The 27,642-nt window shown below is 31.3% G+C and overlaps 1 protein-coding gene across 2 annotated transcripts; it reads left to right on the forward strand.

Annotated features, from left to right (window-relative positions):
- Positions 1 to 27,642, forward strand: LOC145124581 (dammarenediol II synthase-like). 2 transcript variants are annotated; one of them, XM_079059990.1, is made up of 14 exons: positions 2 to 242; positions 9,286 to 9,474; positions 14,987 to 15,076; positions 23,945 to 24,139; positions 24,398 to 24,482; positions 24,642 to 24,808; positions 24,896 to 25,084; positions 25,625 to 25,981; positions 26,061 to 26,219; positions 26,293 to 26,339; positions 26,421 to 26,564; positions 26,829 to 27,087; positions 27,162 to 27,245; positions 27,318 to 27,642. In XM_079059990.1, exons 1-14 carry the CDS (start codon positions 42 to 44, stop codon positions 27,426 to 27,428), a joined length of 2,277 nt encoding a protein of 758 aa, XP_078916116.1. In that variant the 5' UTR covers positions 2 to 41; the 3' UTR covers positions 27,429 to 27,642. The 2 variants fall into 2 exon arrangements, with proteins under 2 accessions (XP_078916117.1, XP_078916116.1); XM_079059991.1 differs by lacking the exon at positions 9,286 to 9,474 and having other exon boundaries at positions 1 to 242.

Raw genomic sequence — 27,642 nt, forward strand, 5'->3', positions numbered from 1 at the left:
CACATATCATTGAGATATATAGCACTTAACAAACGAATAAGATGTGGAAGTTAAAGATAGCAGAAGGTAACGATCCTTACTTATTTAGCACCAACAACTTTGTTGGACGCCAAATTTGGGAGTTTGATCCCGATGCTGGAACTCCTGAAGAGCACCAAGAAGTCGAAAACGCTCGTCAACTTTTCCTTAACCGTCAAAAGGAAGGTTTTCAAGCATCAGGCGATTTACTCATGCGGATACAGGTGAATTCATGTCACTAAAAATCTTGCATGTACAAGTTTAATATGCATGTATATTATAAATTTGTTGCTAGAAAACTACTAAAAAGAGTTTTTATAATGATAAACGAAAGAGATGATTTCAATTGAATGTAATGGTGGCTTAACAAACAAGTTCAGTTCTCCTGGTGTGCTACAAACACAGCACAACTCTGAATAGATATAGGAGCTGTTTGGAATTGCTTATTTACTTTGTTTATTATCTTATTAGTTTGATAAGGTAAATAAATATTTTTAATTGTCCTGCTATTAAAAAGAATAACTAAAGACAAAACAAACTGAAAACGCATATTGGCTTAAATAATGTGCTTTTGATAAATTGTTTTTCCTTACTAATTTGAATATTCTTAATAAAGTTGAAAATATATTTCTAATTATACCCCTATTTTAATCTAAGCAAATTATATATCATTTTTTCTTTTATTTTTCTATATTTTTACCCATAAAAGCTATATTTGATTATTTCACTAAATATATACATAAATAGACTTTCAAAATGAGACACCTATTTCCATTTCTTATGATTGTTCCATTTAGACCGGATGATGTACTCAAATTTCATATTTTATTTTATTTTGATATTTTCCGTGCCACTTCAGAATTATCTCGCCTTTCTCTTGCTCTTATTACTTTTTCAAGGAAGGTGTCATATTTCATATTCCCTCACTTTTTTTAGTTAAATTAAAATACTATATATATATATATATATATATATATATATATATATATATATATATATATATATATATATATGGCTATGTTATTTTGTTTCTTACATTTATTGTGTGCTAGAATGCACCAATAGTAATTTAGTAAATTAAATAACTATTTAATTAAATAAATATAGATATATTAAATGATTTCCATAATTATATGAATATTAAATGATATCCATAATTATAATTCTCTTTTTATGGAAACTAATTAAATCTGTCATTAATGTCAGCAATAACATTCTTTCAGAATGAATTCGCATCTAAGTTTTTATATATGAGTTCGTATCTTGTTTCAGGACTCACTCACTTAAAATACAATAAAGTTGCATGGAATATGAAGAACGAGAGTGTATTCTAGTAGAATACACTCTCATTCAGCTGGAATACACTCTCATTCTTCTAGATATGAATTCATTCTGAAAGAATATTATTGTTGACATTAATGACGAATTTAATTAGTTTCCATAAAAATGAATTATAAGTATGGATAGCATTTTAATATATATTTAATTAATACTAAATTCATATTGGTGCATTCTAGCACACAATAGATGTGAGAAACATTTGAACATACATATATATATATATATATATATATATATATATATATATATATATATATATATATATATATATATATATATATATATATATTGGAAAAACGTTTAATAAACACAAAATTAATAAATATACAAATATCTCAATACTTTGGAAAAGTACATAACTGTAATAAAAAGTAATACATATTAAAATAAAAATGAAAACAACTAACATTTTTTTCCTGACACCGGCCTTCAACATTAAAACGCTATAACGTGCGACATTTCTCATCGCCTCACCACATCGACGATATGATATTTAACCGTTGTGAAATATCCACATCACCCCACCATATTGTACGATGGGGATGCTCCTCGTAGCCTTAATCTTATGTGATTATTCACTTACCATCAAACATGTATTTATATTAAAAAATTAGGTATGAGACCCGTGTACTACACGGGTTCATTAAAAATAAAATTTTAATTTCAATATTTATACATTAAATATTTTATAAAATAACACTTTTACATAACATAATGTAATTTATTTAGGACATTTATAAAAGAAATCAAATATTCTTTAGAACATTTATGAGACTTTATTATCAAATTAATAGAATGATTCTCTTTCTTTATAAAACTCGATAGAATTTTGTGAAATTTTAATTTAAAAAATGGAAATTCTTACAAAATAACAAATGAAAAATAATAATTATAAAACTCCCACAAAATTACATGGGGCAAAACTCTTGAGAATTTGACAAGTGGCAAAAAAAACTTTCATTTATTAGAAAAGGATATATGCATTATACTAATAAAAAATATTATTGTAAATGATAAAAGATCAATTGTTATTTGTAAAAATAAATAAGTGAATAATATGTAAATATATGTTTTTTTGTCATTTTTACGTAAATAAGTAGAATTTAGTGAATATTAAAAAAAAACAATTTATTTATTTGTTACGTTGAAAGCTAACGCATTTAAAAGAAAACCATTTTTAACTTTACACAAATTAATAAACATTTTTATAAAAATAATACATAAGTTATTTTAAATAAACAATCTCACAAGACTCCTTAAAACATTGTTTCCAATTGAGTTATTTTAAATAGAGCTGAAAATTGATCGATCTGAATTAAATTCGGATTCAACAAATTTGTTAATTGGGTTGAAGATTTTAATCCACTCCAACCTATTTATTTAATTGGATTGACATTTCCAATCTAACACAATCTTTTAGATATATAGGTTATCATCAGGTTAACCTCCTGTTTATATAATTTTTAACTCAACCTATTAAATAAATATGTTAAATTTAGGTTAATTCATTTAAAATATAAAATGATAAATAAATAAATTAAAAATTACACCACTTAAATTAGTTTAAAACTTAAGTAAGTTTCCATTTTATGATAAAAACACAATCTCAAATCACAAATACAAATACATTGTTCAAATAACATTAAAAATATTTAATTTTCAAGTGATTTTGAAAAGTGGTTAATATTGTTGGCGTATATTATAATTTATAAATTAATATACTTAGATTAATATATGATAATATTTAAATAATTATTAAATTAAATATATATTAAAATTAAATGGGTTGGTTTTTTGAAACATATCGATAATTATTAGTTTTTTAATACTCAAATCTTTGTGTAAAAAAGTGAAATACAAAAATGCTTGTGAACTAAATATGCTAATATCCCAAACCTTTGTGAAATATAAAACTGTTCATTTGCGCTTTCATATATAGTGAAAGTTAGCTATAGTTTAAAACATTTTGGGTATGATGTATAATTATATCCTATCGCTGTAATTTTTTAAGAATTACAATAAAGATTTTTTTTACTAAATCAATAGTGTTGATTTATTTATAATAATAAGAAGTTATTTATAATAATAACAAGTTACATCGAAAGTTTCCAAATGAAAATAAACATAACAAACCACCGTCTCATAATAATAACTAGGTGTGAAACTCGTGTAGTATACGGGTTGATTAAAATAAAAATTAAATATAAAAGTGTAAATATTAAAACATCAACAGTGTATTTTAAATCAAAATTACTGATACATTCATCATTTCGTATTATAAAATATAAATTTTAATATAAAAACTATATTCAAACATAGTAAGTGTTTTATTTAAAATATTTATAATGAAATAATTTAGTTTGCTAATAAATTCTATTATTTTATTATTCTCCAAAAGATATTGAAACAAATTTTATTTGGAAAATAAGAAAACAAAGAATAAAAAATCTAAGGAAAATATCAAAAAAAAAGTATGTTAGTAGCATAATTTTAAATTCGTATAACATATATAGATACATTAAAAAGTTTTTGAAAATATGGAATATATGTAAATTTTAATGCCATATAATAGCATAAATTTAGGCTAATAATATGGAATAAGAAAAATAAATCGAAAATTGATTTAAATGACCTTAAATGTAGGAATTGAAATTTGGAAAGAACGTCTATTCTTAAATCCTTATAAATACATAATTATGTGGCATTTATAAATAAAATTGATAACTATAAGAAAATGACATGTGAATTTTATTAAATTCAAAAACAACATAAAATGTCAAGTGTCATAATTCATGACAAAGTGATATGTTGCAAAAAAAAAAAAAAAAAAAAAAAAAAAAAAAAAAAAACTTTCATTTATTAGAGAATATAACAACAATAACAACAACAACAATAATAATAATAATAATAATAATATTATTATTATTATTATTATTATTATTATTATTATTATTAAACACTTGATTCTCTATTTATCTTATATGTATTGTCATAATCCCTTAATTGCTAATGTCCAACTATAATTAAGTTTATTGATAAGTAAGAAGTGGTAAAAGACAAAGAATATAAGTTACTTGTATAGTTTTCCAATTCTAGTAATATATACATTAATACAAGATATTGATTTTTGACATAATATCTTTCTTTATTTGGGTCATTTGATTTTTTTTTTGGAACCAGGCAAATGAATATAAAAAAAGGGCCCTTAGCAAGAAGCTATGAAAAGACCCAAAGCATATACAATATGGAAATAAGAGAAAAATAAAGTATGCAGACAATTTTAAGAAAAAAACCACCGTTTTAGAATGGTTGTATACTCCAATCCGTCCACTTAAGACTCTCATTACCACTTCTATGTTTGGACGAGACAAAAGTGGTGGATTTGATGATATCTGCAACTTTTGTAGGTGCCAGATTGTTTTTGTTGAACCGTCAATCATTCATTGCTTTCCACACACTCAACATCATTTCGTAACATATACCAACGAATTTTACTCTCTTTTTTGGACAATTACCCCAGTTTGAGGCATAATCCAAAACATCAAACACCGAAGTCAAGCTGACCAAAGGGATATTACACCAACTAAAATTTCACTCCATGACTGACTTTGCGAAAAGGGATTGTACTAAAATGTGATCCACTGTCTCTTCCGCATTCCCGCACTGTTGACAAATGTTTGAGTCCGCCATCACCCATCTTTTGATGAGTTCCACAACAACTAGAATTCTCCCTATTCTAGCCCTCCATACGAAGCTTGTTACTTTTAAAGGCACATGTTTAATCCATAAGAATTTTCCAATGTCTACCGGTTCCTAAGTTTGCATCTAACTCTCAATGCTTTAACTATATACTCACCATCAGTCGTGAGGCCACACGACCAAGTTACACCAAGGGGTTGCATATTCTTTTTAATCATCTGATCAGTTGAGACTCCTTTTTTCTCCAGATCTTTCTTTGCACCAGTAATGTTTTTCCAAGTTCTTGTCATTGTTTTTTTCGAGTAATATTCATCCGGTTTGTTTTGAATATTATGTATACCTTTTATAACATTTTCCCATAATGCCCTTTGTTCCACTCTTAACCTCCACAACCATTTTACAATAAGGGAAGTATTGAATGCTTTTAAGGAACCCACCCCCACACCGCCTAGCTTCTTATCCGCTATTACCTTCTCACATGAAATCCAATGGATTTTTGTTTGCTCCTCCGACCCCCCCCCCCCCCCTAAGAACTGACATTTGATTTTCTCCAAAGTCTTGATTACACCCTTGGGTGCTACAAATAGTGATAGAAAGTATGTTGGGAGGTACCCCATTACCGATTTGTATGATTTGATAGATGAGTAAGGATGTTCATTTTGCATGACCTATTCAACATATCTAATTAAATCAATTCAAATTAATTTTAGTTTTTAAAATATGAATCCGAATCAAAGTTTATAAAGAACTAAGAAAAATATATTATATTTTCATATGTTACAACTAAAAACCTTTTGAGAAGAAAAATGATGAAACTTTTTGAATATATTTGTAAAACAATTTAGTAGTTAATAAATGATTAAAAATATATATTAAAAAATTATAACTAAAAAATAATAGTAAACTGTTATTCCGATTTTCGAATTATTCAATTCTTATTTTATAAATAAAAATCAATGCATTTATTGAAAATCTATCCAAAAATTAGAATATATCCAAATAGTTAATCAAAATTGAAAAATTAGACAATTTAGTTTATTCAGAACTAGATCTGGTTCGTTAACCCATTTATGACATTATCCATATTTACGGATTTAAGGTTAAATATCCATTAACCTTTTCTTTTATTAAAATTCAAATTCAAAATACACATACGTGGATTTTTTTTATTCTTAACATATCTGTTGAAATAGCCAAAAGTTATCGAAAAGAAAAATAAGACGACTAGAAGATGCATGAAACCATTTTGAAATGAATTATGTGACACCCTGATTTTTATGCAAAAGTACACAACAAAAATTCTTTTTTGTTTTAAAAATTCAAAAGACAGTGGTGTACTTTCATAAAATAGAGGCAACAAGTCTATATTTTAAAAACTACTATATATCTATTTTAATAAATCAAGATTTATTTGTGTCATTTGTCGTTTTCTTAAGTGTTTTGATACTTATCATTGTGTGGTAATTTTAGATTAATTAATGGCGACATGTTATTTATGTTTTTTTTTTATTCTTAACATATCTGTTGAAATAGCCAAAAGTTATCGAAAAGAAAAATAAGACGACTAGAAGATGCATGAAACCATTTTGAAATGAATTATGTGACACCCTGATTTTTATGCAAAAGTACACAACAAAAATTCTTTTTTGTTTTAAAAATTCAAAAGACAGTGGTGTACTTTCATAAAATAGAGGCAACAAGTCTACATTTTAAAAACTACTATATATCTATTTTAATAAATCAAGATTTATTTGTGTCATTTGTCGTTTTCTTAAGTGTTTTGATACTTATCATTGTGTGGTAATTTTAGATTAATTAATGGCGACATGTTATTTATGTTTTTTTTGCGTGCTCTTTATTAAATTCTATATGGTATTTATATCCAATAAATTTAATAATAAATAGATATCATTTTCAATAATACAGATTTTTTTTCTAATTTTAAAATTCTTAAATCGAAGGAGATTCAATTAATGCAAAATTTTGGTTGTATTTATTTGGAAATTTACTTTAAAATTGTTTAATATATATTTAATTTTTTTTTAATCAACTTGTGTAGTACACGTTTATCACTAGTGATCGAATAAATAACAAAAACTATAATTATACATATCTACTAAGGTTGGAGGGAGTCATGACACCGAAACCGCACTCCCTTCACCGCCACATATGCGTCACGTCACTTTTTACCACACAAGTGTGGTTTCATGGCACACCAAGGGAGTTGGATTATGGTAAAGAGAGAGAAAAGAAAAAAAAATAGAAGACGCTGATTGGTTGAAAGAGGAGAGAGAGAGAACAAATAAAAGAGGAGAGAGATAGTGAAAGTGCAGCAAAAATCTACTGCACTGCGGCCTAAACCGCAGTCAGGGGGCGGTGTTCCCCTGCCTATGTGGCAAAAAGTGCGGTAAAGAACCGCACCACTCCCCACAGCCTAATCTAACAACTATCTTCTAAGTTTGATCTTTATCTTCATTACGTTCTTCAACTAAAACATCCTCTCTGCGTATTTGTATATTAATACATTACCTATAAATATACATCATAAAAATTGGTAAGCACTAAAGATTAGTATGTAACATTACGAACTTTCCATTTCCATACAGCCATAGAGTTCGTATAACTTCAAACTTTTCCAAGTTATCTGTATTATAACTCACAGTAAAAGCACATATAATTTCCATCCATAATCATCATTGTTCCATAACAACTCAATAAACGCACCAACTGCTACTTTTAGCAATCTCTCACTATATACTATCAATTGTAAACTCATCAAAGTATTTTAACCATCTTTTGATCTTCATTCTATTAGTTTACATCACATATTTAAACATAAAGTTAACATGTGCATCTTTACCATTCATCGTAAAATTATCTCATATTAACTTCAAATTTTTTTTTTTATCATTTCTCACATAATTTTATAACCTTCATTATTCTAACATGTATCAATTCTCAAAACATTCATTTCATATCTACATACTCTCACTATTAACGTCTTTCATGTTGATTCCCACATAAGCTACAAAATAGCATCATCTAGAAGCAGATTTAGGGGGTTCCGGGTTCCCACGGTAACCGATGCAACCCCTCATATGGGCGTGTTTGGCACGGATCTTTTGGAAGCGTTTGGGAGCTTCTAGCTTTTAACTTTTGATAAAACGCTCTAGTTTAAACAAAAAGATTCGTTTGACAGTACGAGCGTTTAGCTTTTAGTTTTAACAAAACGCTCCAAAGCTTTTGAAATCAATTTCCATAATTACCCTTAAAAATATATTTATATATTTATATATTTGTAATCAATTGTCCTTTTATGTAATTTTATATATTTCAAAAGCTTCCAGCTACTTTTGTCAAACATTCATATAACAAATAAAAGCTACAGCTTCCCGCTACTAGCTACCTGCTACATGCTACCAGCTACCCGCTACCAGCTAACCGCTACCCGCTTCCAGCTAACAGCTATTTTTGCCAAACACACCATTTATCTTCTATAGGCTTAATAAGAGCATCAACTACAATATCTTTTAAGCCCAATAACAGCATCATCTTTTTAAGCTTAATAAGAGAATCATCTTCTTTATCTTTTTTAAGCCCATCAAAAACATCATGTTAATAACGTTATTAAGCACATCAAGAGCATCAACTCCATATCTTCTTTAAGCCTATCAAGTATCATCTTCATAACTTCTTTAAGCCCATCAAAAGCATCATCCTCATTACTTCTTTAAAATCATCAAGAGAGTCAACTTCATAACTTTTTCAAGTTTATTAAAAGCATCAACTTCATAACTTCGATAAGTTCATCAAGAGCATCAAATTCATAATTTCTTTAAGCTCTTTGCTCATTGAGAGCTTTTACAACAATCATAAATTTACTCATCAAGATTATTGATAATAATCCATTCGTATATATTTAGTTACCAATATTTACCATAAACACACATATATACGCATTAATAGTACTTAAAACTTCCCAAATACTCATCAAGAGCATCTTATAACATCTATCGCCATATACTTCTATGTTTCTCCGTAAGTCATCATAATACATTCATAACGGTTCATATATATATATATATATATATATATATATATATATATATATATATATATATATATATATATATATATATATATATATAATGGCTTTTAACGTGATTAATAGTTTTTTAATCTTAACTATTACAATGTTCTATGTATAAAATGGATAATCTTTTGTAGTTAATCAAGGAGAATGAAATTGATGTATTAAGCATACCACCAGCAAGGTTAGGGGAAAATGAGGAAGCGAATCAAGAAGCGGTAACAACCACGATAAGAAAAGCAGTCAGATTTAATCGTGCCATCCAAACAAAAGATGGTCATTGGGCTACTGAACATGGTGGCCCTTTATTTTTCACTCCTCCACTTGTAAGTTTCATCAAATACTCCGTTTATTCATAAGATATCTATTATTTGGTTTTGTATATGTAATGAAAAACATTTAAAAACCAATATATTATCGCATAACGGTTGCGGTAACAGTTATATCTAGGTGAGGAATTAAGATTAAGAGTCTGGTTAATTAAAATAAACATAACTAAAAGGGTTAAATAAAGGCTTGAGATAAATATATGTTAACCTCCCTTCAAACTCACAATATAACACCAATAAACATCAAGAGTTTGTTAGATGAGAAACGAAACCTAAAGCCGTATGAACTTTAGTATAAATATTAGTATATTGCAAAGCTAAAGGACATAAGACAGAGAGATGATTTCAAGTTGGAGATGATAACACATGTAATGACAGTCAATCTCAATATGATTCGCCTACTAGTCGAAAACAAAATTATGATCGGTATGCACTGTACTTGTGTTGTCTCAATGTATGATGCATTGTACTTGTGTTGTTACAATGTATAGGAGTGGGCTACGAAACATCAAAACATATGTCCACAACAAACCAACAAAACTTAACAATCCTATAACTAGTAACGACCATTTCATGATACTCAACCTCTATGGAAGAACGAGAAACAACATTATAGAAAACAATATTATACTTGGGATCATTGGCATCATCATTCCAATCAACATCATTATAAGTATGCATCTCTAAAGAGGATGTCGAAGGGAAAACAAGACTTTGAAAACTGAGTAACTCGTAGATATCTTAATATGCGAAGACCTGCTCCCTAGCGAACGATACTAGGAGTCGTAACAAATTGGCTAACTACGTTAATAACATGTGTTATGTTCGAGAAAGTAATAATGTTAAACCAAACTGCCCACAATAGTAGGGTATAAACACAAATCCGATGAATGACCACTATAAGTAAAGAGCATTGGTTGAAGGGTGTGTCTATAGTCTTGTTTTCAGAGAGCCACACATTCTCAAATACATCTTAAATATAGTTCTACTAAAACAAAAGATAACACTTTTGGATTAAGCAACTTTAATAACCAAAAATAACATACCATTCCCAAGTCTTTCATAGTGAAACAATATGCCAAATCACACTTTTGAAACTCAATTCCATCATAGTCATCACAAGTGGTAATCATGTCATTTACATATATGGGTAATAGAATTTGATTTATCATTGTGCATTTTAAAAAACAATGTCGAATTGTGATTACAATAGACAAAACCAAGAAAAGTATTCATTTTATAGAACTTCTAAAACCAAGCAATAAGAGATTTGTTTGAGTTCGTATAAGGTTTTGTTATCCTGACAAACTTCACTGGGTTGATAGAAATACCCTAACGATGTGTCATGTAGACCTCACGAATATGACCAAATAAGAATGTGTTCTTGATATCTATTTGAGGGAAACCAGATCCTCATCTATAACATCTTGCCCAATGGGTTCAATAATAATCTCTCTATAGGGCTTAGTTTCACATAAAATGATAAAGGAGTAATAAAAAAATGGAGGTTGATAGAATTACTAGGATGTGTGGACTATTGTAGAAGAGGGCCAACTGTAGTTACAGTAGATAATGGAGTTGTCGTGCTAAGCAACAGTCGTAGATGTCTCGTGAACAAAAGTAATTTATGTAATATCCCCCTCTAGCGCATATCACAATATTGTCTGCTTTTGGCTCCCGACACGAAAACTTATTAAGGGATCACCCATGGTAGAATTTCCATTACCCAAGCACGCTTAACTGTAGAGTTCTTGTGGGATTTGCTACCCTCACGACATTAAAACGTGTTGTGATAGGAAAGGTATCCACACACCTCATAAGGAATGTTTAATTCTCCTTCCCAGCCAATATGGGATCATGTGCAGGTATACACCCACCTTCACCCCCTTTACATGTTTGATGTCTCTGTCGAACACATCGACATGTGCCCTGGCTCTGATAACAACTTGTAACGTCGTGATTTTTACTCAAATTTGACGTTATTTTTTTTTCAAAACTTCTAACATAATACATTAGCGGAAGATTTTAAATAATCATATCTTTTATTTAAACGGAAACCTTCATTTAAAACCACAATGTCACCTTCGTGACAAAAATCCAAAAACACATTATTCAGACGTTGTATGAAAGGGTTTATACATTCAATAACAAAGTAAATACCATACGTTCCAATAACGTATCAACTGCTAAAAAGAACATTAAATGTAAACTACCCAAAAGAATCCCAAACTCACAAGCAATCTCCTATGAAACCTGAACCAACGCAATGCAAGAGAAACAAGCAAAGAATAAGTGTCAGCAAGTGTAAAGTGAGCCAATCATAGTTACAATGTTAAATGAGAACATACATATCCCAAAACAGGACAATCAATCATCACAAAACATGTAATCAACTTCACACATTGTGTAGCCTCACATACATCATACGGTCATCACTATAATATGTTAATACTAATCTTCGTTTTAATCTTCATTGTGTAGCGTCCATGTAATTATTCATCATTTTTCATCACTATAATATTTTAAATATTAATCTTCGTTATTATCACTTTACTTTATTATTGAGGTCTTTATGTTCATCACTAACCCATAAGAAATAACCCATTTTCACTACTAACATGATCGGCTCGGTGCAATGCACTAAGTAAGGCGCGACTATAGAAACCCCCAATACCCCTCGTTTGCTACTCTGATGATGCATGTAGAAGTATGGTGTGTTGTCTTTCAAGAGTGATAAAAGTACTATTTCCATCTTTATGCCTCCCACTCAAACCGCATAGCCAACATCACTCCAGTACACCCATTGCAGAGACCATGTACCAAATGGTTGTCTAGAAAAACACTCGACTTCGTTATTGGCTTGAGCTCTTGTCCTATAGGTACTCTTTCAAACTATTCGGCCATCATACAATCCAGATAGGATACGCACCTAAGTCTAGGTTACTACCCTTTACTTTCTAAGTATGTTTTCCCCCATTATTAATTTGTTACTAATTTACATACAAAGGGATATTTATATTTCATAATTTTCTCATCACCACATAACATGCATAATACATCCTCATAATATTAGCGCATAACACATCACTAGCATGCATTGTCCTATCGTCATTGATAACTTATTCTACTAGAACATCACACAACATAATCAAATCATACCCCTCATACTAGCACAAACCTATACACTCAATTCATACCAATGACAATATTGAATGAATTGATCTTGATCGAAGTCAAAACCAAAGAAAAAGTGTGTCCAGAAATCACAATAGAATACCCATCAAACTTCTCCCGAACAGGAACAAAATCCCTTACTATTATCTCAATACTTAACACGGACTCCAAAGGACTCTGAGGTAACATAAAATGAGCATAAAAAGGCAATGACACAAAAGATCTAACATACATACCACTATTCCATTCATGAGTACCGTCCACCAGGTCTCTGGGTTTCTCATGGTTCCTCCAATCCCAAATATATATCATGTGCTTATGATAGTATAGGCCTAATAATAACATTCACACACACACACACACACACACACACACATATATATATATATATATATATATATATATATATATATATATATATATATATATATATATATATATATATATATATATATATATATTGCTTCTAGAATTACCACAAGGTCTCATATGTTGTTGATTTAGGTTAAACACTAGTACACCTAATAGTTTCAATATTTCATACTCTTTTATAACCTTATACTATATAATGGTTATTTTTTTGATCCAACATCGTCCGATAATAAACCAACAGCTTGCAAGTTCTGCCGAATCTTTTCAATCCAATCATCATCCTAATATGATATTCCAATTCCTCAATACGCGTCCCACTAGTCAAACTACGAACGCTCTATGATAACTAAGCTCGTGGGTCACAAGCAACTTAAGGCATTGGGAATGCAACTCGCCTAAATCCTTTTTGGTGATTCAGATTATTTCCTGCCCCTCATGGACTATTGTTCATTTGATATGAAACATTTCCCTTTACGTCAAGAGATATTACCCATCACATGATACGCAAGAAAGAAGAGACGATGTTCAGATATCGAGAATAATAAGATTCCTACATGTATATAACAAATAACCTTTAACTCCCAACACCCCCTAAAAGTATAAAAAAAACTAATTGAGACAATCAAAATTATGATTCTGAACATTGGCATTGGACTATTGTTCAGATGAAACATTATCCTTTACGTCGAGAGATATTACCGATCACATGATCCGTAAGAAAGAAGAGATGATGTTCTTATATCGAAAAGAATTAGAGTCCTATAGGTATATAACAAATAACCTTTAACTCTCACATCGACTAGGAAGGAGAACTAAATATTCATTATAAGGGGTGTGGGTACCTTCCCTATCACAATGATTTTTAAAGCCGTAAGGCAGTAGATCTCATAAGAACTCTGCAGTTAAGTATTCCCGTGTGAGAGCAATTCCAGGATGGGTGACCCCCCTGGGAAGTTTTCGTGTTGGGAGCCCAAAACAAATAATATTATGATACGTGAAAGAGGGGGATGTAACAAATGATGTTGTAGATCTCATGAAACAAGGTATCTGATGGATTTCCATCAATGCCAACACTAAACGGATCAATAATCTAGAGGTCTGACTTTGTCATGTCATGAGACAAAGTAGGATGGAAACAAATGGAATATACTAAAAAATATGACATGATGTGAGAAATAAATTTTTTAACTAAACAGACCAAAGAAACTATACCCTTCCGATGGATATCATATCCTAAAAGGACACATAGCACATACCGAGGAGACAACTTGTTATGCTTAACAAGAGGACAAAGAACAAATTATCTGACTTTGTCATGTCATGAGACAAAGCAGAATTGAAAACAAATGGAATATGCTCCAAAAATATAACATGATATGAGATGTAATTTTTTTTAACTAAACAGACCAAAGAAACTATACCCTTTAGATTGATTTCGTATCCTAAAATAACAAATAGCACATATCGAGGACACAACATATTATGCTTAACATGAGGATGGAGAACAAAAGTGCAACCAAAGACACACAATAAGGAATAATCATGTAAGTGCAAATATGGTTTTTCAAAAGGACACCAACCAAAATTATGTGAGGCAGGAATTTGATTAATAACATGAATAAAGGTTAGGATAAACTTTCCCTACAATACATTAGGAACCTCATGAGATACTAATAAAGAGTGACTAGTATCAATAAGATGAAGATGTTTTCTTTCAACAAAATCATTTTCTTAAGGATTGTCAATACATGAGGGTTGATTGGTGTATGGTACCATCAGATACAAGTAAATTGAGCCACAAATTTTGCATTATAGAGAAAGTGCATGTGAATTTGCTCAAAAGTGTAATATATTATAAATCATAATGATCGATAGTTGATTTATGTTCTAGTAAGTAGATTTAAAATCAATATTATACTGTTATTACATAGAAAAATGAGGATAACACAATTTGACTGTGCAGATTATAATTTTATACATTAGTGGAGCCATCGATACACATTTAACAAAGGAGCACAAGAAAGAGATGAAACGCTTTATCTACAATCATCAAGTAAGAATCATGTCTAAATCATTGTCTTTTCATTTTAATACATTTGTATTACACATCGTTATACTTTTTATTATATTTCTTTTTGTTTTATGGAATATCATTGGTTTACCAAAGTTTGTTTTGCTAAGTATAAGTTAGATCTATACCACATGAAATACAATGTATATGATGACTTAGATTTTTTTTTCCAAATTACATGCAATTTAAACCACTAAGTGACCCTTTTTCTATACATCATGTTTCTAACAAATCAACTCATCGACATTAGATATTAGTACAAAATGTTATAGTGGCTAGCCATATCATTTAGGCTAGATGAAAAGATGTATGATGCCAATATAATCAATGATCATCAAGAGGCAATGCATCTTTTCATATTTATAAAAACATAGCGCCAAAATCTTTTTAGGTTAAACCGTCTTGAATCCTCACACATCAATCTTGGTAAAATAATAATTATATTTATCCTCTTTCCAATCCATTAGTTGTGATCTTCTTTAATAGTTGTGACACTTCAAATCCCATATTATGTACTATACTCTCAAGCCTTCCATATATTGATACATCGCTATTAATCGACTTGAGACACTCTAGCTTCAACCATATTTCACTCATATAAATTTTCCTCCACTTTAGAAACTTCATGTGGCACAACCTTAAATCATGTAACTTTTATTCCACTTAAAAAATCATGTATATTTTGTAGCAATTTCACTAAAAAGTTGGGAAATTGGTTTACCTATTATGGAAAATGGGTTTTACCCGATCTGTAATAAATATTTTGTGTCCTGTACCAACTTAAAATGGAAAGATGTTTATGATTTTATATTCTCCTCTTTAATATCTTGATTTTTTATATTTAATGTTCAAAATAGACGATAGATGAATGAAAATTTAATCTACAAGTTATGGTAAGTGAATGGTTTTTTTTTAGTGGTGATGTGAACGCATCCCACATAGGCGAAAGAATAAAACGAAAGTAAGTTTACATAAGAAGGAATTACATGTGCTTGTAAGCATTAATAGCACAGTGGTCTCTCTTATATGTGACGAGTGCAAACGCAAACCAAAGGGCTTCTAGCCCAGCGGTATCCGGTGTTGCCCTCCCTCCTTGAGGTTGAGGGTTCAAGTTTTGTCGTGGACATAAAAGTGGATGATCCTAAATTAGCTACTAAACTTGTGTCTGAATACACATCATGTGGATACGGTTGCATCAATGCTCGACCATAAAAGTTAAAACTGCTACGACGAATTTTGAAGTTTTCAACATGGCAATTTTAGTCATAGTTAAGTTCTTCTCCCTATGGTACTACTACAAGATTTGAAGCTTTCACCACAGTAATAAGTATGCCCAGTTGAGTTCGGCAATAGAACCAGTCGTTCCTAATATATCATAGGAAACATGTTCGACAATACTACGAATTGTGTTTTAGGTATACTATGTTTTAAACACCGGCCCCAATCTTTGTTTAATTCTATGTTTTTTTATATATACATTATATTAGTACTTTCCTATAATCTTAGAAAAAAAAATTATTGTATAGAAATAAATACAAAATTAGAAGAAATCAATTTTGAACTTGTTGTATTTTATAAGAGTTATTTTTCTTTAGTTTTTAAAATGATTTTTCATACTTTATAAAAACGGATTTCTTGTGATTTTGAAGGAAAAAAAACATTTCATCTGTTTATGCTTCTTATACAAATTGTTCCATATAGAATTATAATAATAATAATAAAAAAGAAGGTATCTTTGTAGTTTTTACAGAAACCAATAATTCTATAAAAACATGCACTCTTTGTAATCTGATGTACCTGATTAGTTGCACCATAAGGTTATGTAGTAGGCAAATGGGGGTTATACTTGTACCAGTTGCGAGTCTAGAATAGAAAATCATATGGCTCACTAATTTTTCTATAGAAAATTTTCTATACAAATTTAAAGATTTTATTGGTAAGATATGTTATAAATTTTTTCTACAGAAATTTTAGATAAATTAGAAAAATTAGGTGGGTCATTGGACCAACATTCCTTATGCATAGCCTCGCCATTGACTCGAACTCGTATTGTGAAAATTTTAAGTTCGAGTACAACTTGAATACCATAAGGTTTCACTTTACAAGATATCATGAGATAATTGAACGGTAGATATGTATATTGGATCTTTGATATAAAAGATCCACATTAAGGGATATGATTATGTTCACACTTAGTGGTAGAGCTATATCATGTAAATCATCAAATAAAATAAAATATCAAGATCTACAATGCAATCTGAGTTTAAAGCACTATCAACAGGAAAAAGACGCATAATGGCTATATAAACTAGTCTCTGTAATATGTAAAGGTTGTGATAGGCAGTGAACGATCGGATGAGCGTAAGTTTAATCTGTAATGGTAAGTCTTGATATATATAGGGAAAAGTTCAATAGAGAATCATTATTAATCAAGGAACCAATCTAAAGCGTCGAAATTTAAAGCGATCAGCGACAAAATGAAGGGTTGTAGACTTTTACAATGGACGCACATACACCAGATTATAAAAAAAAACTCATTGCCTTTTTTTCGTTTAAAATTTTTTTTAGGTCATGTTTTTTATCGAAAAAAAAACCGAGTATACCGTTGTTCACGATTTTTCGTACTCTTTCCAAAGAGATCCATGATGATATATAAAAAATGAACTTTTTTTTCGAAAAAAAACTCACTTCATTTTCTTTGTTCAAAATTTAAAGTCTGTTTTTTTTATAGAAAAAAATTAATAAATATATCTAAATTCATGCTTTTTGTATTTTTTTAAACATACATTTATATTCATGTAAAAAAACGATATTTCAGTTCAGATTCATATTCTGAACTTGTTCAGATTCACATTGTGAACCTTCTCAGATTCATAGCGAGCATAATAGTAAGTCGGATTCACAATGTGAATCTGAACTGATCGAGCTTTTTCACATTGTGAATGTTAAAAATTGAAATATTTACAGTTTAGATTCACAGTGTGAATCTACACTGATCGAGGTTTTTTTGTGAATGTTAAAAATTAAAATATTTACAGTTTTGAAATGTACCAAAATGATAGTAGCTATCAATGAATACACAAGTCTAAATTACTTGACGTTCACAACCACACGATAATGGATTATAGAAATGCATTGTTCTTTAAACATGTATTTCCTCTCTTAATAACGGAGATATAAGTATTCCAAAGGAGCTTAATACAAAGAAAATAAAATTAAAGTGACTGCATCTTGCAAAACCAAACAAGAGAGATAGTTGATCTACCTACATGAAACAAACCACTAGGATATAATTTTTTCAAGATAAAAATGAAAGTAGATGGATCCACTGAAAGATATAATGTCATATTAGTAATCAAAGGATACAAATGGAAAGGTGGCCTTGATTACATTGATATGACCTCTCATATAACACCTGTAACATATGTTATATAGGTCTTGGTTATTGCATTAATTATAAATTTAGAAGTACATCAAATGGATGTTAACCAAATTTTATAAATATATGTCTAGAAGAAGAAATCTATATGAAACAACCTCATAGATATGTTTCCTAAGGCCGGACGGAGTAGACCGCAGGGAAACCGCGGGATCGGTTCCCGCATGAAGACACACTGCACCGTGGGTGCGGGAAAGGAGTAGCGGGAAGAGGGTGGGGGGAGAGAGTCCCGCTCTCTCTCTCTTCTAACCATTGGTTGTGCAATTTTTTTTCTTTTTTTTCTTTTTTTATTCCAAACGGCTATATATTCGTTATATATATATATATATATATATATATATATGTATATATATGTTTTTTTTCTTTTTTCTTTCCCTTTTCTTAACCTATAAATACTCAAACATTCTATCATTTTTTTAACCCATAACCTATATTTCTCTCTGAAAAATATTATTCAAAATGTCATCATCTTCATCATCCGATTCGACGGCTGTAGAGGAGGCTAAGTTTATCGGTTTCGTCATGGCGAAAACGGTTGCATACTATCAAAACCGACTAGGCGAAACATCACGTGCACGACCTAACCTAAGAAAGCCGCCGTTACGTAGAAATCACGAAGTCGGACACGATCGCCATATAGAAGATTATTTTACAGATGACGCCATCTACGCTGTAAAGTTTCGACGTCGGTTCCGGATGAGGAAGGAACTATTGTTACGTATTGTTGGCGATTTGGAAGGTCGCTTTCCATATTTCCAATGGAAAATGGATGCAAGGGGAAAAAAAGGTTTCTCTCTCATTCAAAAATGCACGGCTTCAATTCGTCAGCTAGCATACGGCATGGGCGCAGACAAATGGGACGAGTATTTTAGGATGTCAGAGCGTACCGTGCGGGAGTGTGTGTACAAGTTCTGCAAAGCGATCTGTTTGGTTTATGGGCAACGATATTTGCGTAAACCAACTATCAACGATATCCACCAATTGTATACGGTGCATGAAGGCAAGCATGGATTCCCTGGAATGCTAGGTAGTATCGATTGCATGCATTGGAGTTGGACATTATGCCCCAACGCATGGCGTGGTCAGTACATGAGAGGCGACCACAAAGAGCCGACGGTCATTCTAGAGGCTATCACATCACATGATCTTTGGATATGGCATGCATTCTTTGGTCCAGCTGGTGCAAACAATGACATCAATGTGCTAGACCAATCGCCGGTATTCAACGATATCTACCTTGGAAAGTCACACGATGTACCTTTTCAAGCAAATGGAGTAGCATATAAGCGTGGATACTATCTTACTGACGGTATATATCCTCCCTTGTCTGTTTTTGTGAAATCGTTTACATGTCCTAACGACCCGAAAAGGAAAAAGTTTAAAGAGGCGCAAGAGTCAGCTAGGAAGGATGTGGAGCGAGCATTTGCTGTACTTAAGAGACGTTGGCAAGTACTAACGGTCGGGGCAAGGTCATATGAGGTGAAAAGGTTACAACACGTAATGTATGCATGCATCATATTGCATAATATGATTCTTGAAGACGAAGGAAGAGCGATATGCCGATACAACGAAAATGAAGTTTTGCCAAATGTCGAAGGAGTAGCCGTTGGTACACAAGAGTATAGGGTGAATAGAAGAGAAGTACACAATCGCGACATTCATCAGGCCCTTCGTGCTGATTTGGTGGAGCACATTTATAGGGCTCATATTCAGCCCCCGTACGAGTTATCTCACGATGATTTGTTTGATGAATCAGACGAGGATTCTGATATGTTCGTCGAGAGTGAAGATTCCGACGACGAGAGTGACGTTGGGGAGAATGATGCAAACGATCAAGGCGATAACGAAGACGATGATTCCGAGTGACGTATTTTGGTTTAAATAAAATTAGGATATTCATTATGTTTTCTATGTTGTAGGTTGTTTGATTTTTTTTTTTTTTTGCGTTTTTTTTTTATTTTTCTACTTATTTAAATATTAGGGTTAATGTAATTTTTATTTTAATTAATGACATGCTTTTTATTTTTAATTAAATTTTATGTTTGATATTAATTTAAAAATTATAAATCAAAAAAAAATTATTTTATTTAATATAAAAAAAAAGTGAGGGAAGGGTTTCCCACCCATTCATTGGCTTTTAGGTGATGGAAAGGAAAGTTAGGGAAAGAGAGGTATGGCCCACCAAAAGTGAGGGAAGTTTCCCTCCCACACCCTTCGGTCTAAGGTAAGAACCCAAAGGTTGAAAATTTATGAAGTCATGTTATAGGTTGAAACAAGCCCTAAAGAAATGGTATGCAAGTCTGTTTGACTACATGAAGTTGGAATGCGGATTTAAGATTAAATAATATGACACATGTGTTTATTTAAATGCACAACTAAATATGTGTTATATTATGTCTTTAAATTGATTATACTATTATCATTGGTAGCAATAATAAAATTATAAAATCAACGAAGATCATAATGGAAATATTTCACATGAAGATATAAGTTTGGCCAATGTCAGTCTTGAAGCAAAAACAAAAACAACATAAAATTGAGTTGTATTAAGTCAAACCTATTATCTATACAAAATTTATGAGAAGTTTAATTCTAGAGATTCTGATATAGGTAGAATATTTAATGATGTGAGTCACCATCTGAGTAAGAACGTACGTGAAGGCATTGTATAAATAGAACACTTGAGAATTATTGGTAGCTTGATGTATTTGATGAGTTGATCCATACTTGACTTGGATTTTTCTGTAAGTATACTAAGTAAATATACAAGTAAACCATGTACTGGGCAGTGGATAAGTACTACTAGAGTGTTTTGTTATCTAAGGTAAAACTTATATGTCACGTTATGAGAGAAACCTTTAGGTAATCAAAAGGTATAGTGATGCAAATGGATATCATGTATAAAAGATTCCAATTCACCTTCTACCACACTACCTAGAAAACAAAATCAGCATTAATAATGCACATTAATTGCAATTAACTTTTGAATAACATCTCAACATCCTGTTCGATTTAGAACTACCGACTGTTTGATTTTAATAAGAAACAAACTCAAAACATGGAAACGTAAACTTTAGATTTAGATTTAGTCCACGTAAACAAATCAAGAGAACATTTCATACATGCTTCAATAGTGGTGCTAGTTTTTTAGGGTTATTGACATTAAAGTCCTTAAGTTTTTCAGTTTTGTGTGGTTTTGTCCCTCCAACGATTTTAGGTGTGTTTATGCCTATTATTTTGGGTGTTTATGTCACATGTTCCATTTAGCAGGTTATCTAGTGGTTTCCAGGTAACAAGAACCCTCTTACTGTTCATCATTTTAAACCTCCCACCATCATCGTCATTAGGATTCATCAGAAAAAAGAAAGGGAAGAAAAAGCTAAATCGAAAACCCTAAACTCATTCTATTGTTCATCATCTTCTCCAGCTTCTTGCTAATCGATTCATCATACATACCTGAAATCATATTCTGTTTTGAAGAACCTACCTGAAATCGATTAAACAATAAGGGGCATTAACAAGGGGTGGGTCTTTGAATCTCAACCCAGCAGTCAACAAGAAAAACACACACACACACACACTATGTGTTCAACTTAAAAAACCAAGATTTGTGTTTATCTTCAAAAACCCATCTTTTTAGAATCCAAATCTTCAAAGAACATTAGTGGTATAAGTTTATGTGGAGAAGACGAGAACAAACCCAGATCTACGATCTGGGTTCTGAAATGTTGTTTTCAAAAATCTTGTTTGAAATTTGAGTTCTTTGAATGTGTGTGTATGTGTTTTTCAAGAACAAGCCCAAAAAATCTAAGTTCTTCTTTGAATGTGTGTGTATGTTTTTTCAAAAACAAACCCAGAGCTTCAATCTGAAATCAATGAACACCAGGTTCTTTAGTTTTGAATCTTAAATCCTTTCCTTGCTTGAGTTTGTTCTTGAGTTGTTCTAAAATCTTGTTTGAGTTCTGAAAAGTTGCAAAAGTCTTATTTGAGTTCTGATTTTTTGCTTGAATGTGTGTATGTTTGTGTTTCGGTTATGAAACCATGCGTATTTGCATAGAGAATATGATGATAGTGTGATGAACAGTTGGGGTGACCGGCTAACAGGTATGGGTGACCAGCTAGCAAGTGTGGGTGACCTACTAACATGTCTTTGACTGGCTAAATGGCAAATCTGGAAAAAAAAAAAATGCATAAACACAACTAAAATCGTTGGAGGGACAAAACCGTACAAAATTGAAAAACTTAAGGATTTTTATGTCAATAACCCTAGTTTTTAGTTGATCTAAAAACTTTCTCTAAAATCTCATAGATAAACTAATGAATTATATACGTAATTTGTATATATGATTCGTGCATTTATATGCATGAATATGTAACTGAATTTGAACAATTTACATGATTAGAAGAGTTTGAGTAGATCGGAGATTCAACCCACAAGATATTCGTCACAGATTCAATAATGTTTATCTTCTTTGATATTATTCATCAATAATTTTAAATAACACATGTTGCACTTTTTAATTCCATGTGAATTTTTGAATTTGATGATAACATAATACATATACATTTATTAAGAGGTCCAAAAATGTCTAACAATCTCCCATCAAAGTAGGTATCTCTCTCTCTCACACACACATATATATATATATATATATATATATATATATATATAACCATATACATGTTTTAATATATGTTATCATAACATTGATATCCTTAAACAATGTTGTATATTAATCATAATAGTATAGGACCAAAGTAGTCTTCATTAATAACTATCATCATACCAATAATCATGACCCTTCATAACAATGATTAAAACTAGCTACCCATAGTGATAACAACAACCATTCTTACTACTAGGCCAGTCCAAACGTATATGGGGCACGGGGCGAAAAGAAAAAAAATGGTCCTTAAAGACAAAATTAATAAAGATTAAAAAAAATCATTTATTCTTCATTATAGCGTTCAATTAACAATAACAAGCAAGCCAAATTATTTATCTTTTGAGCTAGTTTGAGTTTGAACCAACTTTAAGCTCTAAAAATCACTTAGGTAATACTTTTTTTTATATATACACTACATAGCCCAGAGATTTTGGGCCCCTGGAGACGTGGGCCTTGGGCGGTCGCCCGGGTTGCCCACCGTCTGGACCGCCCTACATACTACTCCCAAGAGCCTTTTCACTACACATGACAACATGATCCACCAAAATTAGTTTTCATAATTTCCTATACATAAACGACTATTCCTTGTGTAATTCTGCCAACACTTTACTTTCATTATATTATGTTAAATGCCATGTAATAAAATTACCATGCATATTTGCAACTTTTAACTAAGCGTTGGCTTAATATTGTTAATTTTCTTGGTTTAAGCAATTTAATTAGAGAATGTGTTAATGTTGTTAGAATGAAGATGGAGGATGGGGATTTCACATTGAAGGACATAGCACTATGTTTGTGTCCGTGTTAAGCTACATATCCCTACGACTTTTAGGGGAAGAAAAAAATGACAAAAATGTTGCACTTACTCGAGCAAGAAAATGGATACTTGACCATGGTGGTGCAACCTATGTACCATCTTGGGGAAAACTTTATCTTTCGGTAAACATTTTTGCATCACATTCATCTATACAAATTTTGTATTGTGTATATCGTGTTTTCCATATCTCATCTTGTTCATTTGTATCGTATAAATAAAATACATTAAAGAAATTAATACTTATTTATTTCTCTCAAACTTTCATTTTTTTCCTTTAAAAATCAACTTTGTCAACTAACAATATCGAATATATTGAAATTTGTTGCATAATATTTGAAAAATAGTCATTTAAATGCTTAACACCTTTTAGTGTGTATTAGGTGCTTGGTGTATATGAATGGGAAGGATGCAACCCAATACCACCAGAATTTTGGATTTTCCCCGAGTTTCTACCCTTTCATCCAGGTACTTACATAGCAAGTCATCTCGAAGTAAGGCTTACAAAGTAAAACGAAAAATTGGAAAAGTCGAAAAGATTAGGATAAAAGCCAAGCAATAATGTTTTAATATTGAACCAAAAAATTTAGTTGATCAATCTCGCCATTTTTCTTGCCCGTTGTGTAGGAAAAATGTGGTGTTATTGTCGAACGGCCTATATGCCCATGTCATACTTGTACGGAAGAAAATTCCATGGCCCAATCACTAATCTTGTTCTTCAACTGAGGCAAGAGATTTATCTTACCCCATACGATGAGATAAATTGGAATAAACAACGCCATAAATGTTGTAAGGTTGTCAACTAATCAACTTTTTAAGCAAGCATATCATGAAAAAAGATCTTGTACTAACTAATATCTTGTTATTTTCATGAAATACAGGAAGATCTCTATTACCCTCACACAATAGTCCAAGATTTGATATGGGATGGTCTTTATTACTTAAGTGAGCCACTCTTCAAGTACTGGCCTTTTACTAAACTAAGAGAAAAAGCCCTCAAAAGAACAATTGAGTTAACTCGTTATAACGCTGAAGAAAGCAGGTACATTACCATGGCAAGTATTGAAAAGGTAAAGGTACTCTCAAGTATTTTGAGTGATAACACATAAGGGGAGATGGATTCAAATTTCCCATCTCAAACCTACAAATGAGTAGCAAAATTTACAAAACGAAAATAACTTTATCTATCCATGTATTATTATACTTTCGACCACTTTATCTATACATATGACTTAGGCTGTGTTTGGCGCGCCACAGCTAGCCGATAAGTTGGCTTATTTTTCGAGCTTTTTTATGTTGTCGTGTTTGATAAGCCAAAAAGTAGCTTATAAGCTAGCTTTTTGAAAAGCTACTTAGACTAGCTTTTTATGAGCTTTTTTAAAATTTTCCAAATACACTCCTTAATTAATTATAGAAACACATACTCTTACATGTCCTTTTATGTAATTTTATATATTTCAGCTAGTTTTACCAAATGTTATTTTTAATCAGCTAACTTTTCAGCTATAAACTACCTTTTTATTTAACAGCTAGTTTTTCAGCTAGTACGCCAAACATAGCCTTAATGAGAAAAAAAAACGTCCCCTAAATTTATAACTTTGGTTTTGAAGGGTTTTCAAATGATGTGTTGGTGGGCGGAGAACCCAAACGGGAATGAATTCAAGCATCACCTTGCTAGATTACCGGATTACTTGTGGCTAGCAGAAGATGGAATGAAGTCGCAAACATTTGGTAGTCAATTATGGTGTAGTGCATTTGCAACTCAAGCAATAATCGCGAGTAATATGCCTGAAGAATATGGGGATTCTCTTAAAAAGGCCCATTTCTTTATCAAAGAATCTCAGGTTAAGAAAAACCCAAAAGGAGATTTCACTAAAATGTGTCGACAGTTTAGCAAAGGATCATGGACATTCACGGATCAAGATCATGGGTGGCCTGTCTCAGATTGCACAGGAGAAGCATTGAAAGTGATATTGCAACCTATTTTATGTTCTTATTTTTCACATGTTGGAGGAAATATTGTTTAACACTAAACAAATGTTGCAGTGCCTACTTTTACTATCCCAAATGCCCGAAGAAATTTCTGGAGAAAATGTAGATAACCAGCGACTGTATGATGCTGTTAACTTCCTCCTTTATGTACAAAGTCCTACAACAGGAGGTTTTGCTGTTTGGGAAAAACCAATCCCACATCCATATTTACAGGTACAAATGTTATCAATAAATTCCTTTAGAGATAAATAAAATGCTAACATTTTTATGCCTACTCTCAATGCAGACGTTGAATCCTTCAGAAATGTTCGCTGACATTGTTGTTGAAAGAGAGTAAAGTCTCCACCAAATCCTTCTATTTAGCAAACTTGGATAAACATTACTAATGTTAATGTTTATTGGTGATCTAATTAGGCATGTTGAGTGCACAACTTCAGTGATGCAAGCTCTCATAGCGTTTAAACAATTCCACCCCAGACATAGGGAAAAAGAAATAGAAAAAGCCGTGGCAAATGCAGTGCGTTATCTAGAGGACATACAATGGGAAGATGGTTCATGGTAAGCTTTTGAACAAAGATACTTAATCACTGTTTGATAGTTGTTGATTGAGTCAGATATTATAATATCTGAATGAGTAAAGGTCTGATTGGCTCAGACACAACCAACCTCTGAATCTGACCAAGTAATAGGCATATCAAAGGAGCCAAGACCGAGGCTTCTAAATATGATACCAAACAGTCTGAATCTGATTGAATCAGATTCGGCCTCTTAATAATTACCATGCATGAACTTATTGATCTAAAAACTTCTGGATATATACAGGTATGGCTATTGGGGGATATGTTTCATATATGGCACATTCTTTTCGTTAGGAGGCTTAGATTCAGCTGGAAAAACATATAATGATTGTGAAGCAATTCGCAAAGGAGCGAAGTTTTTACTTTCGATACAAAATGAAGAAGGTGGCTGGGGAGAAAGCTACAAATCTTGCCCTAGCGAAGTCTACACACCGCTAGATGGAAATAGAACTAATATAGTTCAAACAGCATGGGCTATGCTAGGTCTCATGTCATCTGGACAGGTTAGCTTATACCAATTACTTTTTCTTTTGATTACTTGAAAGCAATTAAAATCCATTTTTCACCTAATGATCAGGCTGAAAGAGATCCAACACCATTACACAAAGCAGCAAAGATCTTGATCAATGCACAGATGGATGATGGAGATTTTCCGCAACAGGTAAATTTGAATGTGAACTGAAACATATGGTTTATTGGTTTTAATTAATAATGTAATTAAATGATAATGCAGGAGATGACTGGAACTGCAATGAGGAACTGCATTCTACATTATCCGTTATATAGGAATATATTCCCGTTATTGGCACTTTCAAAATATCGCAATATATTTTGGGCTACATAAAGCTATAAATTGGAGCTCCTTATTCCAACAATAAGACTAGAAAATGCATATGCACATTACAAGCGTATTAGTGTCATGTAGCTTAAGTTGTGGGGTATTTTATATGCTATAAAAATAAGTTGTCCTATATCCTGGGGTCTGATATATATGCTGTGAAAATAAGTTGGACATGTACTCCAAAACTTTTGAAGTGATGGTTGCATCATTTTTCGTA

The sequence above is a fragment of the Lactuca virosa genome, chromosome 7 (assembly GCF_052849685.1).
Source record: "Lactuca virosa cultivar CGN04683 chromosome 7, Lactuca_virosa_CGN04683_v6, whole genome shotgun sequence".
Lineage (NCBI taxonomy): Eukaryota > Viridiplantae > Streptophyta > Magnoliopsida > Asterales > Asteraceae > Lactuca > Lactuca virosa.